A 16,951-nucleotide genomic window follows, 5' to 3' on the forward strand; every position below is an offset into this window, starting at 1 on the left:
GAACTCCAGATGTGTGCATTGATACCAGGCTCAACAAAGCTGTCTGGGCCAAAGGAATAAGGAATGTCCCATACCGAATCCGTGTGCGGCTGTCCAGAAAACGTAATGAGGATGAAGATTCACCAAATAAGCTCTATACTTTGGTTACCTATGTACCTGTTACCACTTTCAAAAATCTGCAGACAGTCAATGTGGATGAGAACTAATCGCTGATCGTCAAATACATCAAATAAAGTTATAAAATTGAAAAAAAAAAGAAAAAAAGGAAAAACAACTGAGACATACATTTAAAAAAAAGAGAGGAGGCTGGGAGTGGTGGTTCACACATGTAATCCTAGCACTTTGGGAGGCTGATGCAGGAGGATCACTTGATCTCAGGAGATTGAGATGAGCCTGGGCAACAGAGTAAGACATTGTCTTTATAAAAATTCTTAAAAGTTAAAAAAAAAAAAAGGCCAGGCCTGGTGGCTCATGCCTGTAATCCCAGCACTTTGGGAGGCTGAGGCGGGCAGATCACCTGAGGTCAGGAGTTTGAGACCAGCCTGACCAACATGGTGAAACCCCATGTGTACTAAAATTACAAGCCATTAGCTGGGCGTGGTGGTGTGTGCCTGTAATCCCAGCTACTTGGGAGGCTGAGGCATGAGAATCGCTTGAACCTGGGAGACAGAGGTTGCAGTGAGCCGAGATCATGCCACTGCACTGCAGCCTGGGTGACAAGAGCAAAACTCTGTCTTTAAAAAAAAAAAAAAAAAAAAAAAAGGCAGATACAGTGCAAATGTTCCCATTGTCATATCAGAAGAAATCAGACTATGGTAGCCCAGAGAAGGGAGTGGAAAGACAGCCTTTAAACTTGGAGTTTTATAGGGAATTGTGGTCCTTGGGCTGAGATTTGGGACCCTGTAAGCAGAGGGTGTGATATAAGCAGGGCCTGGGGATGAATATGAAGTAGACACAGGGAGGCGTGAGTAGCTCGATTTGACCAGAGGTTTGTCGAGTGGAAGATGATGAAGAAGAAGCGGAGTGCAGGATTGAAAACCTTGGTTGGTAAAAGATCAGCTGGACTTGGACTTTAGGTATCTTTGGTCTTTTTTTTTTTTTTTTTTGAGATGGAGTCTCACTCTTGTCGTGTAGGCTGGAGTGCAATGGTGTGATCTCGGCTCACTGCAACCTCTGTCTCCTGGGTTCACACCATTCTCCTGCCTCAGCTTCCTGAGTAGCTGGGACTATAGGTGCCCGCCACCATGCCCGACTAATTTTTTTTGTATTTTTAGTAAAGATGGGGTTTTGCCATGTTGGCCAGGCTGGTCTCGAATGCCCGACCTCGTGATCCACCTGCCTTGGCCTCCCACAGTGTAGGGATTACAGGTGTGAACCACTGCGCCCGGCGGTTTTGCTCTTTTCTGATTACTTCTTTGTGTTCCTAAAGTATGTGAGGAGCAGCGTTAAAATGATTTGGAGGCAGGGTATGGTGGTATATACCATTTATATAAGGAGGATAGGGGATGATTATATATATTTATTAGTTTATTCAGGGAAGATTTTTGGAGACACACAGAAGAAACTAGTAACATTGGTTTCCTCTGGGGAAGGAAACTTAAGTTTTTTTTTTTTTTTTTTTTTTTTTTGACGGAGTCTCGCTCTGTTGCCCAGGCTGGAGTGCAGTGGCACAATCTCGGCTCACTGCAAGCTCCGCTCCGCCTCCTGGGTTCACGCCATTCTCCTGCCTCAGCTTCCCAAGTAGCTGGGACTACAGGCACACGCCACCACGCCCGGCTAATTTTTTGTAATTTTAGTAGAGACGGGGTTTCACCATGTTAGCCAGGATGGTCTCGAACTCCTGACCTCATGATCCACCCGCCTCGGCCTCCCAAAGTGCTGGGATTACAGACGTGAGCCACCGCGCCCGGCCGAAACTTAAGTTTTTATTTGGTTGTGCATAGATAGTAAATTCCCATTACAGGGGTGCTACTGAAAATAATTAACTGGCACAACACTGGCACTGATCAGTCAGAAGAGATACCAATCAGTATGCCACACATGTACATACTAGCTGAATATCTGCTTTGTTCTCATGGTTCAAAAATTGAAGCCAGATAAAAAGTATAGATTGAGGTTGGGTGCGATGGCTCATGTCTGTAATCCCAGCACTTTGGGAGGCTGAGGTGGGCAGACCACCTGAGGTCAGGAGTTCAAGACCAGGCTGGCCAAAAGGGTGAAACCCCATGTCTACCAAAAAATATAAAAATTAGCCAGGTGTGGTGGCACACACCTGTAGTCCCAGCTACTTGAGAGGCTGAGGCAGGAGAATCACATGAACCCTAGAGGCGGAGGTCGCAGTGAGCCAGGATCATGCCACTGCACTCCACTCTGGGCTACAGAGTGAGACCCTGTATCCAAAAAAAAAAAAGTATAGATTGAAACGTTTCTCATTCTTTAGGGAGGGAGACTTCTTACTTGTTACCCATTTGAATCTCTCAAATTTTGAATGTTTTACCTATTCAAAAAAGCAAGTAAGTTAAATAGAAAGGAAGGAAGGAAGGAAATTCCGTTGTTGAGAAGGCTATTATTGTGGAAGGGGCAGTGAAACTGAATTCTAGATCCTGTGATTCTATAAGGAAGGGCTGGATATATGTGAGTAAAAGGACAGATGGAGCCAGGGGGAGTGCTGGGGCTTCCTCTAGGCCTTCAAGGTTTCTTTTATGACCAGTGTAGTCCAGGCTTGGTAGATTTTCCAGCCTACCCCTTTTTCTCTAAAATCCAGGCTCAGCCTGGCTGAGTCTGTGGTGGTTTAATGTTCTCTCTGATTCCAGTTTGTCATCCTTAAGCATGAAATTGAAGTGTAATAACCGAACTTACACCTTCTGAGCATTTTCTGTGAGCATTAGTATGTAATCTTTACACTGGCAGCATATATTTATTGGAATTGTTTTTGTCTTTTTTTTTGCCTTCATCTCGCTCTTAATGGATTCAGATTTTTAAAGATCCCCGTCCTTCATTATTAAAGTAATTAATACCATTGTCTAGAAGTTGGAAAATATATACTAGTACAGAAAAGAGTGGGAAAATCACCAGTAACTCACCATAAAGAGCAACCACCATTACTATTATCAAGATTCAAGCGGTTGTGTGGGTTGGTGGCTTCCATTTCCTGAGGCTTTTGTTAGAGTTGGGCATGGGTCTGGGCTGGGACATTGTTGCTGGCAGAATAGAAGGGCCTAGACAAGGTTCGTAAGTTGTGTGCACCTTAGTAGCTTTGCTGGTGGTGTTGATGCCTATGCAAGCATTGGGTATGATAGGAAGAAGGCGCATTTGATCTTATTTCAAAGGAAGGATGATTCATTGTGGTTTTTTTTTTTTGAGACGGAGTCTCGCTCTGTCACCCAGGCTGGAGTGCAGTGGCGCGATCTCGGCTCACTGCAAGCTCCGCCTCCCGGGTTTACACCATTCTCCTGCCTCAGCCTCCGAGTAGCTGGGACTACAGGCACCCGCCACCACGCCCGGCTAGTTTTTTGTATTTTTAGTAGAGACGGGGTTTCACCGTGTTAGTCAGGATGGTCTCGATCTCCTGACCTCGTGATCCACCCGCCTCGGCCTCCCAAAGTGCTGGGATTACAGGCTTGAGCCACCGCGCCCGGCCTGATTGTTTTTTAAGGGCTTGGAAGATGGTGGGATTTAGTTTATTAAGACACTGAGACGTGGGTTAGGGAGTGGGCAGTCTTGAAAAATAAGTTTTATATAGCCCATTTCTAGATAGATTTGTGGGTTTTACCAAGGGGATCAGAACGATGACTTTTTTTTGTTTGAGATAGGGTCTTGCTCTGTCACCCAGGCTGGGGTACAGTGGCGCAATCTCGGCTCACTGCAACCTCTGCCTCCTGGGTTCAAGCAATTCTTCTGCCTCAGCCTCCTGAATAGCTGGGACTACAGGCGCACACCACCATGCTCGGCTGATTTTTGTATTTTTGGTAGAGACAGGGTCTCACCATGTTGGCCAGGCTGGTTTCGAACTCCTGACCTCAGGTGATCCACCTGACTCAGCTTCCCAAAGTGCTCAGATTATAGGTGTGAGCCACCACGCCCAGCCTATAAATTTTAAAAGTCATCACTCTGGTCCGGCCAGCCTGGTCAACATGGTGAAACCCTCTCTCTACTAAAAATATATTAAAAAATTAGCCAGGTATGGTGGTGCATGCCTGCAGTCCTGGCTACTTAGGAGGCTGAGGCAGAAGAATCACTTGAACCAGGGAGGTGGAGGTTGCAGTGAGCTGAGATTGCACCACTGCACTCCAGCCTGGGTGACAAAGCGAGACTCTTGTCTTAAAAAAAAAAATTATCACACTTCAGTCCCAGATGTTGTGGGCACAGATACTGCTGCCCTCCTACTTGTTTAAAAGAAGTGACGGTTGCCAGTGGGCCTTGGTCCCCTGGAGGTGAGTGCCGAGGTGATGCCCAGTTGCCAGACCCCATCCCATGGAGAGGGCCATACTGTCTCCCAGCTGTAAGAAGACCTTTTGTGTGTTTCTCCTTAGGGAGGAATGGGAGCTGCTCTGCTGTCAGACCCTGACAAGATTGAGAAGGTAAGTCCTCCACAGGTGAAAGCAGGGGTCCTCAAACACAGCTCCAAACTAGAGTTGTCTAGAATGCCTCCTTCCACTAATACCAGATTTACTGATGTCCACCCAGTTTCTCTCCCTGAGGCCTAGCAATTTCCAAAAAATCTTCCCAGTGATTTTGACATGCAGCCAAGTTTGGGAACCCTTGAGCCAGCCTACAGCAGCTTTGAAGTTCCTAAAAAGCCCAGAGCTAGAGACATGTCAACAAAGGGCCAGGGGTCCTGAGGACTCATAGAGAACCTCTTCTGTATTGCCTGTCTCCCTTCTGGGAAGGTCTTGAGAGCAGAGGCCAGGCCACCTGTGGTGAGGACAAGCTCAGTGGCCATACGTGTTTGTATGTGTGTGGGTGGATTGGCCTCTCCCAAGGTACTTGAGGAGAGCAGCAGTGGGTCCCCTGTGTCCTGAAAGAGTCTACCCCAGCCCTTGGAGAGCAGCCCAGGCCAGGGTTAGGGGAGGCAAGCTGAAGTTGGTCTCTCTCTGTTCCCCTTTCTTTGGTGATTCTGTAGGCTAGCTTAATGAGGCCCTGGGGACAGGTTGGCATTTACTACCTGGCATTGTGAGCTGCCAGGGTATGTGGCAATGACATTCTCTGCCACACCATCTGTATCCTTTGTGTTCCTCTCCCAGTCTGCCAGCCCTTTCCTTTTAGCTCCTTTGTTTTCCTTTTCATTCTCTATCACTACTTCCCTGTCTGGGCTTTAAGCCTCATCCTGCTTCCCGGAGGCTAGAGCAACTTGGGACTCAGGCACCGCCAATGAGAGCTGCCATCATTGCCAATGAGAGCTGCATGGTTGCTGTATCAGCAGCTCAACCCTGCATGTTCCTCCAGCCCCGCTGTCTCTGGGACATAGGAAGACCACTGTGCTTGCTGGATACGTGCCTTCTCATTTTCCCCATGTGCAGCCAGAGATACTCGATCTGTAGTGTACCCGTATAATGTGCCTTTCTTTTTTTTGAGACAGAGTCTTGCTCTGTCACCCAGGCTGGAGTGCAGTGGCACAGTCTCGGCTCACTGCAACCTCTGCCTCCAGGGTTCAAGTGATTCTTCTGCCTCAGCCTCCGCAGTAGGTGGGATTACAGGTGCCCGTCATGACGCCCGGCTAATTTTTGTATTTTTTAATAGAGATGGAGTTTCATCATGTTGGTCATGCTGGTCTTGAGCTCCTGACCTCAGGTGATCCACCCACCTCGGCCTCCCAAAGTGGTGGGATTACAGATGTGAGCCACTGTGCGCAGCCATAATGTGCCTTTCATTTGATTCTGAAAACCCTTGAAGTAGACAGGATTGGCATTTATCTCCGTTTGATCAAGGACAATAAACTAAAGCACAAAGAAAGAAAATAATTTGCTTAAGATCATATAGTAAATAAGTGGCAGGCAGAGCCAGCTTGTGAACCATAGTCTCTTCTGACTCCTAGTGTCAGCACCCTCTCCAGTAGCATCTCAGGTTCCAGGTGCCTGGGTATAGTTTGTAAGTGTCAGGTCAATAGGCACCTCAACTTGGAAATCTCCGGTTAGACACTTCTGTGCAGGGTGGAGTGGAAGGAGACATCTTGGATGTCAAATTGGTTTCCACACCTAGGAGAGGGGGCCCCAGCAGGGAGGATGTGGTTCACAACATGAGCACACAGGCATTTTTGTTTTCCTCCAGCCTCCTGTTTTCTCAGACCCAGGCTGTTGGCTCTATCCTCTCTACTGCCCCTCTTTGAATGAGGCAGATTTCATCCATGAGGCAGCAGAGATACATTCAACTTCAGAAGCCTAGTTCATTCCACTACTTCTCTGATTGGGTACTTAGATGGGCCAGGTTAGACTGATAGATGGGGTTTGCCCCATGGTGGGGAGGTTGCAGGCTTCCACAACAAAGCCAGATGTGGCTTAGGTGTAGGGGCTGGATTCAGTTTGGGTCCAGACCATGCTGGCAAGCTGGGTGGCCTGGGTGAGAGCTTTGCGGGTCTTTCCAGGCTTGGTGTTTTAGGCCCATGGTTCCATCTGTGGGAGTGTCTTAAGACCACCTCTAGAAATTTTCTCAAAGATTCTTGTTTGGGGTTATGAAAACCTTGGAAACACATAACGTTGGTAGTTGTACAACATTGTGAATGTAATTAATGCCACTGAATTATACACTTAAAAATGTTGCCGGGTGCAGTGGCTCACGCCTATAATCCCAGCACTTTGGGAGGCCGAGGCAGTTGGATCACCTGAGGTTGGGAGTTCAAGACCAGCCTGACCAACATGGAGAAACCCCGTCTCTACTAAAAATACAAAAAATTAGCCAGGGTGGCGGCGCATGCCTGTAATCCCAGCTACTTGGGAGGCCGAGGCAGGAGAATCGCTTGAACCCGGGAGGCAGAGGTTGCGGTGAGCCAAGATCATGCCATTGCACTCCACCTGGGCAAAAAGAGCAAAACTCTGCCTCAAAAAAAAAAAAAAATGTTTAAGATGGCAAATTTCATGTTTTATATATTTTACCCCAGTTATAAATAAAGGATGCTATCCGTTGAGAATTCTGCAGACCCTTGGGGTGAGTAGGGGTGGAGAGTGGGATATCAATCTCTGAGAAAGCTTCTACCAGGTAACTCTGGATATGCTCCCTGGATTAAGAACCTCAGTTTTATTTTATTTTTAAAAATATTTATTTATTTTGAGAGGGAGTCTCACTCTGTTGCCCAGGCTGGAGTGCAGTGGTGCGATCTCAGCTCACTGCAACTTACACCTCCTGGGTTCAAGAGATTCTCCTGCCTCAGCCTCTGAGTAGCTGAGATTACAGGCGTGCACCACAATGCCTGGCTAATTTTTGTATTATTAGTAGGTACAGGGTTTCACCTTGTTGTTTAGGCTAGCCTGGAACTCCTAACCACAGGTGATCTGGCCTCCCAAAGTGCTGGGATTACAAGTATGCGCAGGGCATCCCCCTTGTGTACACTGCACTTGGGCCATGGCTGACAACTGGCAGGGCCAGGACTTGAGCTCAGGTCTCACTGCTTTCCAGGCCTATGCTTTCCTATCCTCATTTGCTGCCTCCCAGAAACCAGGGAGCCTACTTTTCTTCAGTTGGCCAGTGAGTCTATTGAGGCAAGCCTTCTTGTAGGTAAATGTGTTGTTCCTCTGCTCAAATATGGACTTGCTCTCGTTCTTTCTCCCCAAAGACTTGGATCTGGAGAGTTGGTGTCCAGGAGAGTTTCATGCTAGACCCTGGCCAGAAGACAATTTCTAGTTGCCATTTCCCCTCAGTGTGACCCTTGTAAGTGGCTAGGGTTTTTGGTTACCTAATTTCCTTCCTAGCCCTTAACACACACATGAAATGCACAGAAATACTGAAAAAAGTACTGAGAGCTACTTGGATAGAATACAGCAAAAGGAAGCTCTACAAGACAGAGAATTGGATCAGACCAGGTGGTGTTGCTTAAATCACCAAATGTCAGAGGATTCTAAGTGAGCACTTGTAATGGAAACTTTCGGAGATGTTGCTTTGAGCACGAAGGATGGGACTAGAATGAGAATTTTTATTGTATTTCTTGATGAACCTGTCAGACCCCGACTTAAAAGGTCAGTGCCTGTTTAAGGCCTGCCAAGGTGACCCTAAGACCTCAGGCCCAGTCTGCCTCCTGGGACAGCACCTAGGGACTGTTCATTCCTGCCAGTCCCTGGCAGTTGGGCCAGCAGGTCCTGTCTTGCTCATGAACTGTCCACCTGTCTGTCAGTCCATCCAGCCTCTTGGTTAGATGTCTTCTGGCATGGCCTGCTTCATTCAGCCTGTCCCCTGAAAGGCCTCCACTACTGGTTTTTGCAACCTGGCTCTCTGCTGCCCCCGCCTGTCTAGAATCAAGACTGGCAGCAGCCACCTAGATATCCCCCTGCTGTGCTAGACAGACATCCAGTTCTTGGAAGAGGGTTCTTGGGTTCATCTTTCCTCCAGCTTGCCTGGCCTGAAATTTCTGATAAGGGAAGAAGATAGCAATGACACAGACATGCAGTGTCATCTACACCTCTCTATCTCTGATTCTTGTGTGGTCTGGTCTTGCTACCCTCCCTGTCACTTTCCTGCATGACGTCTTGATCTTTCTTTGAAATCTTTTGCAATTGCAATGTGATAAGCACTTTTAAATATGTTGAGTACATTGTCTTTTCTTTGCCAGTTTAGGGGAGTATATCTGACTCCCCTAAAGAGGAATGCAGGCCCTTAAGAGCCTTCCTGTTCCCTCACCCTGCAAGTCCTGGAACAACACACAGGGAACATTCTCTTCACCCAGGAAAGAAGCTGTTCCCCCCTCCCCAAGCCCCCCCCCTTTTTTTTAAATAGCAACAGGGATGGGCTAGGTGCAGTGACTCAAGCCTGTAATCCCAGGACTTTGGGAGGCTGAAGCAGGTAGATTGCTTGAGCTTAGGAGTTTGAGACCAGCCTGGCCAACATGGTGGTCCCAGCTACTATGGAGGCTGAGGTGGGGAGGATTGCTTGAGCTAGGGAGGCAGAGGTTGCATTGAGCCAAGATTGCACCACTGCACACTAGCTTGGGAAACAGAGCCAGACCCTGTCTCAAAACAAAACAAACAAACAAAAAGGGAACAGGGTCTTGCTGTGTTGCCCAGGGTGGTCTTGAACTCCTGGCTTCAAGCAGTCTTCCCACTTCAGCCTCTCAAAGTGTTGGGATTACAGGCATGAACCACCACGCCCAGTTAGCTATGTGTTCTTTTTTTCTTACTTCTTCTTCTTATTATTATTTTTAGCCATGTGTTCTTAACCAAGGCTAGGGTCAGAATGATACTGAGGATGGGGTGGAGCGTGTTGGGCAGAGCCTTTTGAAAACACACATTCCTAAGCCCTGCCCTTAGAGACTGATTCAGGAAATAATAGTGTGGAATTCAAGAGTTTGTATTTCTTCAGTTCTCCAGATAATTCTGGTATTTGTCCTGGCAAAGGCTCAGTGAGTTGCACACAGGTGTGCACACATAACTGTTCACTCACTCATTCATTCAGCATATTTGACAAATATGTATATACCACTAGGTGCTAGGCAGGCGCTGGGGCTCCAGTGTAGAACAAAGGCAGATCCCTTGCCTCGTGGAGCTTATTTATGTATGTGTGTAACAGACACACGCATGCATTCACACATACACAAACTGTTCATGCCACCAGAATGCACAGCCTGTAGCAGAGTTAATTAGTTCAGGCAGTGTGGTGGTTTGTTCTAGAAGACATAGGTGCTCTTGTGTTTTCCTCTCTGCAGATCCTCAGCACTCTTGTTAAAGGGATACGCAGACCTGTGACCTGCAAGATTCGCATCCTGCCGTCGGTAAGGATGGTGTGTTACGTTTGAAGGTCCATTCTCTTTGGTGATGTTGGATTTAGGTTTGTGAATGATTCTTGAGGTGCTAAATTAGGCTTGGAGGAGAGAGTAGAGCTGAGCCTACTTTAGGAGCCAGCAGCTGCTCCTTCTGGGGCTTCAGTAACCATCCTATGTGGTCCTCTTCCTCAGCTAGAAGATACTCTGAGCCTTGTGAAGCGGATAGAGAGGACTGGCATTGCTGCCATCGCAGTTCATGGGAGGTGAGTGGTCACATTTCTAGTGACTGACTGGTAGGGAGGTCCTAACTCATATTAGTGATTCTTCCTTAATTGATCTGTCATCCCAAGTGACAGACAATTTGTCTTCTACATATTCAGCCTATGTCTGCCTAGCTCTTTGATATCCTATGAGTCTTGAGGGCAGGCAGACCCTGAATGAGCTTACATTTGCCTTTGTTTCATTTATGGAGCACCTATTGAGGGTAGGTACAGAGGTTTAGAAACGCAGAGAGACTAAGAAAGGAGAAACACCTCTACCATCAGGATGTGTAAATGCTAGAGATTGAGTGACTTGCTCAAAATCGTACCATGCAGCCAGTTCGTGGTGGAATTCTGACCCTCATGAGAAAATCTCATTTATTTCCTTCCTTCCCTCCTTCCTTCCTTCCTTCCTTCCCTCCTTCCTTCCTTCCTTCCTTCCTTCCCTCCCTCCTTCCCTCCTTCTCTCTTTCCTTCCTCTCCTTCCTCCCCTCCCATCTCCTCCCCTCCCCCCTCCCCTCTCCTCTCCCCTCTTCTCCTCTCCTTCTATCTCTTTGCCATTCTGTCACCCAGGCTGGAGTGCAATAGCGCAGTCTTGGCTCACTGCAATCTCCATCTCCCGGGTTCAAGTGATTCTCCTGCCTCAGCCTCCTGAGTAGCTAAGATTACAGGCATGCTCCACCATGCCCAGCTAATTTTTATATTTTTTAGTAGAGACGGGGTTTCACCACATTGGCCAGGCTGGTTTCAAACTCCTGATCTCAGGTGATCCACCCACCTTGGCCTCCCAAAGTGCTGTGATTACAGGCATGAGCCTCTAGGCCTAGCCTTATTTTCTTTCTATTATATTGAGCAATGACTTCTCCCTTGAATAATCCCAGACAGATTGCTTTGTTTATTTGTTTTTCATTGTTGTTGTTGTTTTTTGAGACAGTCTTGTTCTGTTACCCAGGCTGGAGTGAAGTGGCACAATCATAGCTCACTGCAGCCTCAAACTCCTGGGCTCAAGTGATCCTCCCGTCTCAGCCTCCTGAGTGGCTGAAACTATAGGCACATGCCACCACACCTGGCTAATTTTTTATTTTTTTGTTGTGACGGGATCTCCTTATGTTGCCCAGGCTGGTCTCAAACTCCTGGGCTTAAGTGATCCTCCTGCCTCAGCCCCTCAAAGTGCGGGGATTACAGGCGTGAGCCACCACAACCAGCCTATTCTTTTAAAGTCTCTGCCTCTCTTGTCTGCATTTGTTGGACTGCCAGCTGTCACAATGACTAAACAATCCTTCTAGCTGTAGCTAATGTAATTGCTGAGAGCTGAGGTTCTGAAGGCCACCCTTGGCTTACAGTCACACTTGTTTTCTGTGTCCAGGATGTGCTGCTTTTGTACAGCATCTCAGGTCAGTAGACCTGGGCCAGGGGGACCTCTCTTCTCTGAGTGATGTTCCTTTGGGCTTGGGGTCTTATAGGAAGAGCTCAAGTTGTTGATTGTGCTCTTACAACATTTTCAGGGAAGAGAACCCAGAACTCCCGTCATACAAAGCAGAGCAAAGCAGAGTTGCTTGGGTTGAAGCCAGGAGGGAGGAGTACACACTTGTACACATATGCTACTTCCCAAGGCAGCAGGCTTTGGATTCAGACTCGCTGGTTTGAGATCTTGGCTCTGCTGCTTGATAACTGTATATCCTTGGGAAATCACTTAACCTTTCTGAGCACAACATTCCTTGTTTAGAAATTAAGATAATTTCTACTTTATAGGGTTGTCCCAAGGCTTTTATGAGATTGTGAATATAAATCCTTGGCACAGTGCATGGCATGTAGTATTCTTTCTCTTTTTCTTTTGAGACGGAGTCTTGCTCTGTTGCCCAGGCTGGAGTACAGTGGCGCGATCTCAGCTCACTGCAAGCTCCGCCTCCCGGGTTCACGCCATTCTCCTGCCTCAGCCTCCCGAGTAGCTGGGACTACAGGCACCCGCCACTACGCCCGGCTAATTTTTTGTATTGTTTTAGTAGAGACGGGGTTTCACCGTGTTAGCCACGATGGTCTCGATCTCCTGACCTCATGATCCGCCCATCTCGGCCTCCCAAAGTGCTGGGATTACAGGCTTGAGCCACCGCGCCCGGCGACCCTTTTGTTGAAGAAGAGTATAGCACAGGGGCCCAGGTGTGGTGGCTAATGCCTAGAATCCCAGCACTTTAGGAGGCCAAGGCAGGTGGATCACATGAGGTCAGGAGTTCAAGACCAGCCCGACCAACATGGTGAAACCCCGTTTCTACTAAAAAATACACAAAATTAGCCAGGTATGGTAGCTTATGCCTGTAATCCCAGCTACTTGGGAGGCTGAGGCAGGAGAATTGCCTGAACTCAGGAGGTGGAGGTTGCATTGAGCTGAGGTTGCACCATTGCACTCCAACCTGGGCAACAAGAGCAAAACACCGTCTCAAAAAAAAAAGAACAAGAGTATAGCAGAGGGGACATACTCAGACAAGAGCTGGACAAGGGCTATCTGGTCGACCGTCTTCTCTGCTTTGTCTCTGAGCACAGCTCAGGTCAGGCCTCACATCAGCAGCCCTAAAACTCATGCACAAGAACTTGCAGTTGACCTTGGAAGGAGGGGCCCCAGGTTGTGGTCCTGCCTCACTTGTGCTGTGGTGTGACAACCATGGTCCGTGGCCTGCCCTGGTTGCGGGGCCTACCCTATGTCAGGTGCCTCTCCCTAGGATCAGCTCTGCAACTTGGCTTTGGCATTGGCAGCTGTGTGGGAGTGGCCAGTCTGAGTAGCAGCAGCTGTTCCCAGTCCCTTGGAGAGGGCAGGACTGGGACAGTAGGGGTAGCACTCTTATGGCCCTGTCCCTCATCTCTGGCAGAGGCAAAGGGAAGGTAGGGAAAAGCAACATGACCTTGGGAGCTGGTCCACCCACCTCGCCCCCCTGCAGCCAGGCTTCACCTGCAGGCCTCCAAGAGCTGGACTCAGCATGGATCTGTGCTGCCCCTGCCCCTCACAGTTCTTCTCCAGAGGGCAGGGAGAGCCATCCCCTGCCACCTGTCCTTGATGGCCACATGGCCACCTGACCTTCCTGAGGGTCAGTGGGGAGGACAGTAAGATTTGGCTGAGGTAATCCTGTGAGTGGTGACGTGGCTTTTGGTGCTCAGCCCTCAGCCCCATCTTTCTATCTCCAAGGAAGCGGGAGGAGCGACCTCAGCATCCTGTCAGCTGTGAAGTCATCAAAGCCATTGCTGATACCCTTTCCATTCCTGTCATAGCCAAGTAAGCCTCCTTTCTTCATCATGTACTCCGTGTCCCACAGAGCTAAGGGCTGGGTGGTAGCCAGGCCCAGCCTTCCCTAGAGTGAAAAGTTTTAGGGGTGGCTTGGAAAGGGCAGGGCTTTCCACAAGACCCCAGACCCTGTTCCTTCTGCTGCCACCTGAGACCCTCCCCTCTGCATGCCTGTCTCTGGACTGAGGCTGCCGCCTGACTCCTGATGAAATGTATGGAGACAGAGTAGGGGTCCTTGGAGCAGCAGGCTGCAGGGAGGGGAAAGTATGACCTAAGTGGGCCTCCTTCCCTCCTCTCGTGATCACCACGGTGTCTATTCCTCTTGCCAGGGTTTTGACTTAGCCCTCAGTGAACATGTAAGTGGCCCATTCAGCTTGGGGGTTTTCCTGTAGTCCCAATAGCCCAGTTATGGACCCATGTCTCCAGATGTGGGCTGGCTGTAGCCACTGTTTTAGATTAGGGGCAAGGAAAGTAAATTTCCTAGATTACCTATTAAGTGCCAGGCACTTTACATGTATTATCTTGGTTAGTGCTCCTAACTTCATAAGGAGATATGGATTCTAATATCCACTTTACTGAAGCTATGATAGCTGAAGGGACTTGGGCAAATTTACATTGTTAATCAGTGGCAGATCTGAAAGCTGACTTTTTCTGAAAATGCTGATAGGTTCCATGATGGGGACACCCCTAACCCTCCGATTGCTTTTTAGCGGAGGATCTCATGACCACATCCAACGGTATTCGGACATAGAGGACTTTCGACAAGCCACGGCAGCCTCTTCTGTGATGGTGGCCCGAGCAGCCATGTGGAACCCATCTATATTCCTCAAGGAGGGTCTGCGGCCCCTGGAGGAGGTCATGCAGAAATACATCAGATATGTACGTCTCTGTACTTTTTTGAAACAAGCATTTCTGTCTACCACACTCCTGCAGAGAGCACTTTGTGTGAGCCCCCAGCTGCCAGCAGTGCTTGCTGTTTCTCTCCTTTTCTTTTTAGCTCATGTAGTGTAGCTGCACTAGCTCACTGCTGTATTGGGTCTCCCAGCTGCAGTGCTAAGAGAGGATGCTGGGGGGCATGCCCCTACCATCTCCTAAAGCTTCCAGAGGTTTGCAGGTCATAGCAAGGACCTTCTAGATCCAGGATGCTGTTGGAGCCCCAAACACATGATGTATATCTTTCTCTTTCTCACACGCTGCACATACAGAGGCATATGCACATGGACTGTGGGTTCTACATCATCAAAGGCATATGTGCCTCTATGTTGGCTCAGGAGCAGCCACAGCCAAGAGGAGCAATTGAGAAATTTCTCACCTGATTTGACTCATCAGTCAAAATCACTTCTAAAACTTTTCTATTGCTGATTCCAGAATGCTTTAACCATAACCCTCGACTTAGGGAATAGCTTTTTTTTTTTTTGAGATGGGGGTCTCGCTCTGTTGCGCAGGTGTGAGCATAGTGGCATAATCATGACTCACTGCAGTCTTGACCTCCTGGGCTCAAGTGATCCTCCTGCCTCAGCCTCCCAAGTAGCTGGGACTACAAGCATGTGCCACCACACTCAGCTAATTTTTTATTTTTTAAATAGAGGTGAAGTCTCCCTATGTTGCCCAGGCTGGGAATGGCCTTTTCTAAACCAGTTTCTTCTCATTGAGAGGTTGATGGTAGTGCCAAGGGCATATCCCTATAAAAGAAAATGAAGAGTTCACTTGCCTTATCTCTTTGGCACAACCCTGAAACTCTGTGGGACTCCGATCAGCTGCACGTGTCTACAGGGAGAGACAGTGAGTGGTCCTCAAATTCTTCAGTAAATTGGGTCTGAGCAGAGGGTTCAGTCCTTGCCCAGAGCAGAGTTCCATCCTCCTCTTCAGTTCTAGGGTTCATACCTGCCTAGGAGTGCCTGTGGCTGCCATGGTATGTGAGTGTTTCCATGGCTGTGCAAACTGGGATGGTAGGATGCCCTGAGGTCTGTGTCCAGACTGGGGCAGCCTTTGTCTTATTTCCTGTTCAATGATGCGGCCCTCACCCCCTGGTTCTGGTGTCCTGCTGGGCAAGTTGGTGACCACCACCTCTCCAATGGTCTGGGATAGCTCCATGGCAAGGGAGGGCTTGCCCCAGCCCAGGTCAGCTGTCCAGCTTTTTGGCCAGCTGGCAAGTCTGTAGCCAAGAAGACGTGCTGAACAGTGCTGAGCTTGCTCACTGGGTGAAAGGTGATGTTATCATTCCTGCTGAGCCATCCCTTGGCAGCTCCTCAAGAGGGTGTGCTATCACAGAGAAAGGGAGCAGCTTTCAAGCATAGGCAGGGCTGCTTCTGGTACAGCCAGGTGCCTTCTTTCCAGACAAGCTAAATCGAGGACTTGCCGCTAGCCAGGGCTCCCCAACTTCCCACTTTGTCCCGGGCGTGCCATGGCACTTTCCCAGGCACTGAGGTCATAGGCCCAGGTGGAGTTACTAGAGTAGCATAGGAGGTGGGGGATGGGAGGGTGTCCTGGAGGGCTGGGGAAGGCCACCTTCACCCACTACTGCTCTCCTGCTCTGCCCCCAGCCAGCCGGCTTCTACTGGGTATCCCTGGCAGTCATCTTGCCTCCCTGAGCCTTCATTTCATAGTCTGTGGAGTGATGGTAACAGTTGCGCCTCACACTTGTATAGATAAATGTAGTGATGAGTAACACATGTGAACTAAATGATGCTGTGTTTTACCCATGTAGGGGGAAGTTAGAGGCTATTCAAGATGTGGGAAGGGAAGGTGCCCATTCTGGTTAGAAGGAATAGAAGAACCTCAACCCCTTTCCCAGCACTGGACCTGCCATGCCAGAATTTGGTGTGTTTCCCCTTCCTGCCCTGGAAGATACTTGGCAGTAGGTCCTCTGTGGTGGCTGAAGCAGGAACGGGCTTCCGCACTTCCAGACCTCAGTCAGGCTGTCCAGGAGAGTGTGTTTCTGACCGTGGGCCTTGGCTGTGACCCTCAAGCTTTGTATCACTAGCTGGAGGAGTAGATGACCAAGGTCAAAGTGGCTTTTTAATTTATTTTTTATTTTTATTTTAGATAGGGTCTCACTCTTGCCCAGACTGGAGTGCAGTGGCATGATCATAGCTCACTATAGCCACAATTCCTGGGTGCAAGCAATTGTCTTGCCTTAGCCTCCCTAGTAGCTATGGCTACAGGTGTGTGCCAACATGCCTGGCTAATTTTCTTTTATTTATTTATTTATTTTTTGAGACGGAGTTTCGCTGTTGTCGCCCAGGCTGGAGTGCAGTGGCACTATATTGGCTCACCGCAACCTCTGCCTCCAGGGTTCAAGCCATTCTCCTGCCTCAGCCTCCCGAGTAGCTGGGATTACAGGCGCCCGCCACCACGCCTGGCTAATTTTGTATTTTTAGGAGAGATGGAGTTTCTCCATGTTGTTCTGGCTGGTCTCAAACTCCCAACCTCAGGTGATCTGCCTGCCTTGGCCTCCCAATGTGCTGTGATTACAGGCCACTGTGCCCAGCCGATAATTTTCTTTTTTTTTTTTTTTTT

At 48.7% G+C, this 16,951-nt stretch overlaps 1 protein-coding gene across 1 annotated transcript in view; it reads left to right on the forward strand.

Moving 5' to 3' along the window:
- The window catches only part of DUS2 (dihydrouridine synthase 2), a 58,073-nt gene that overhangs the window by 35,232 nt on the left and 5,890 nt on the right, over positions 1-16,951 (forward strand). The window contains exons 17-21 of the mRNA XM_011998005.1: positions 4,533-4,580; positions 9,845-9,910; positions 10,094-10,164; positions 13,337-13,423; positions 14,143-14,311. Of these exons, the coding sequence (XP_011853395.1) occupies positions 4,533-4,580; positions 9,845-9,910; positions 10,094-10,164; positions 13,337-13,423; positions 14,143-14,311 (441 nt within the window). The remainder of the gene's footprint in view (positions 1-4,532; positions 4,581-9,844; positions 9,911-10,093; positions 10,165-13,336; positions 13,424-14,142; positions 14,312-16,951) is intronic.

This window comes from Mandrillus leucophaeus, unplaced genomic scaffold (genome assembly GCF_000951045.1).
Source record: "Mandrillus leucophaeus isolate KB7577 unplaced genomic scaffold, Mleu.le_1.0 Scaffold551, whole genome shotgun sequence".
Classification (NCBI taxonomy): Eukaryota; Metazoa; Chordata; class Mammalia; order Primates; family Cercopithecidae; genus Mandrillus; species Mandrillus leucophaeus.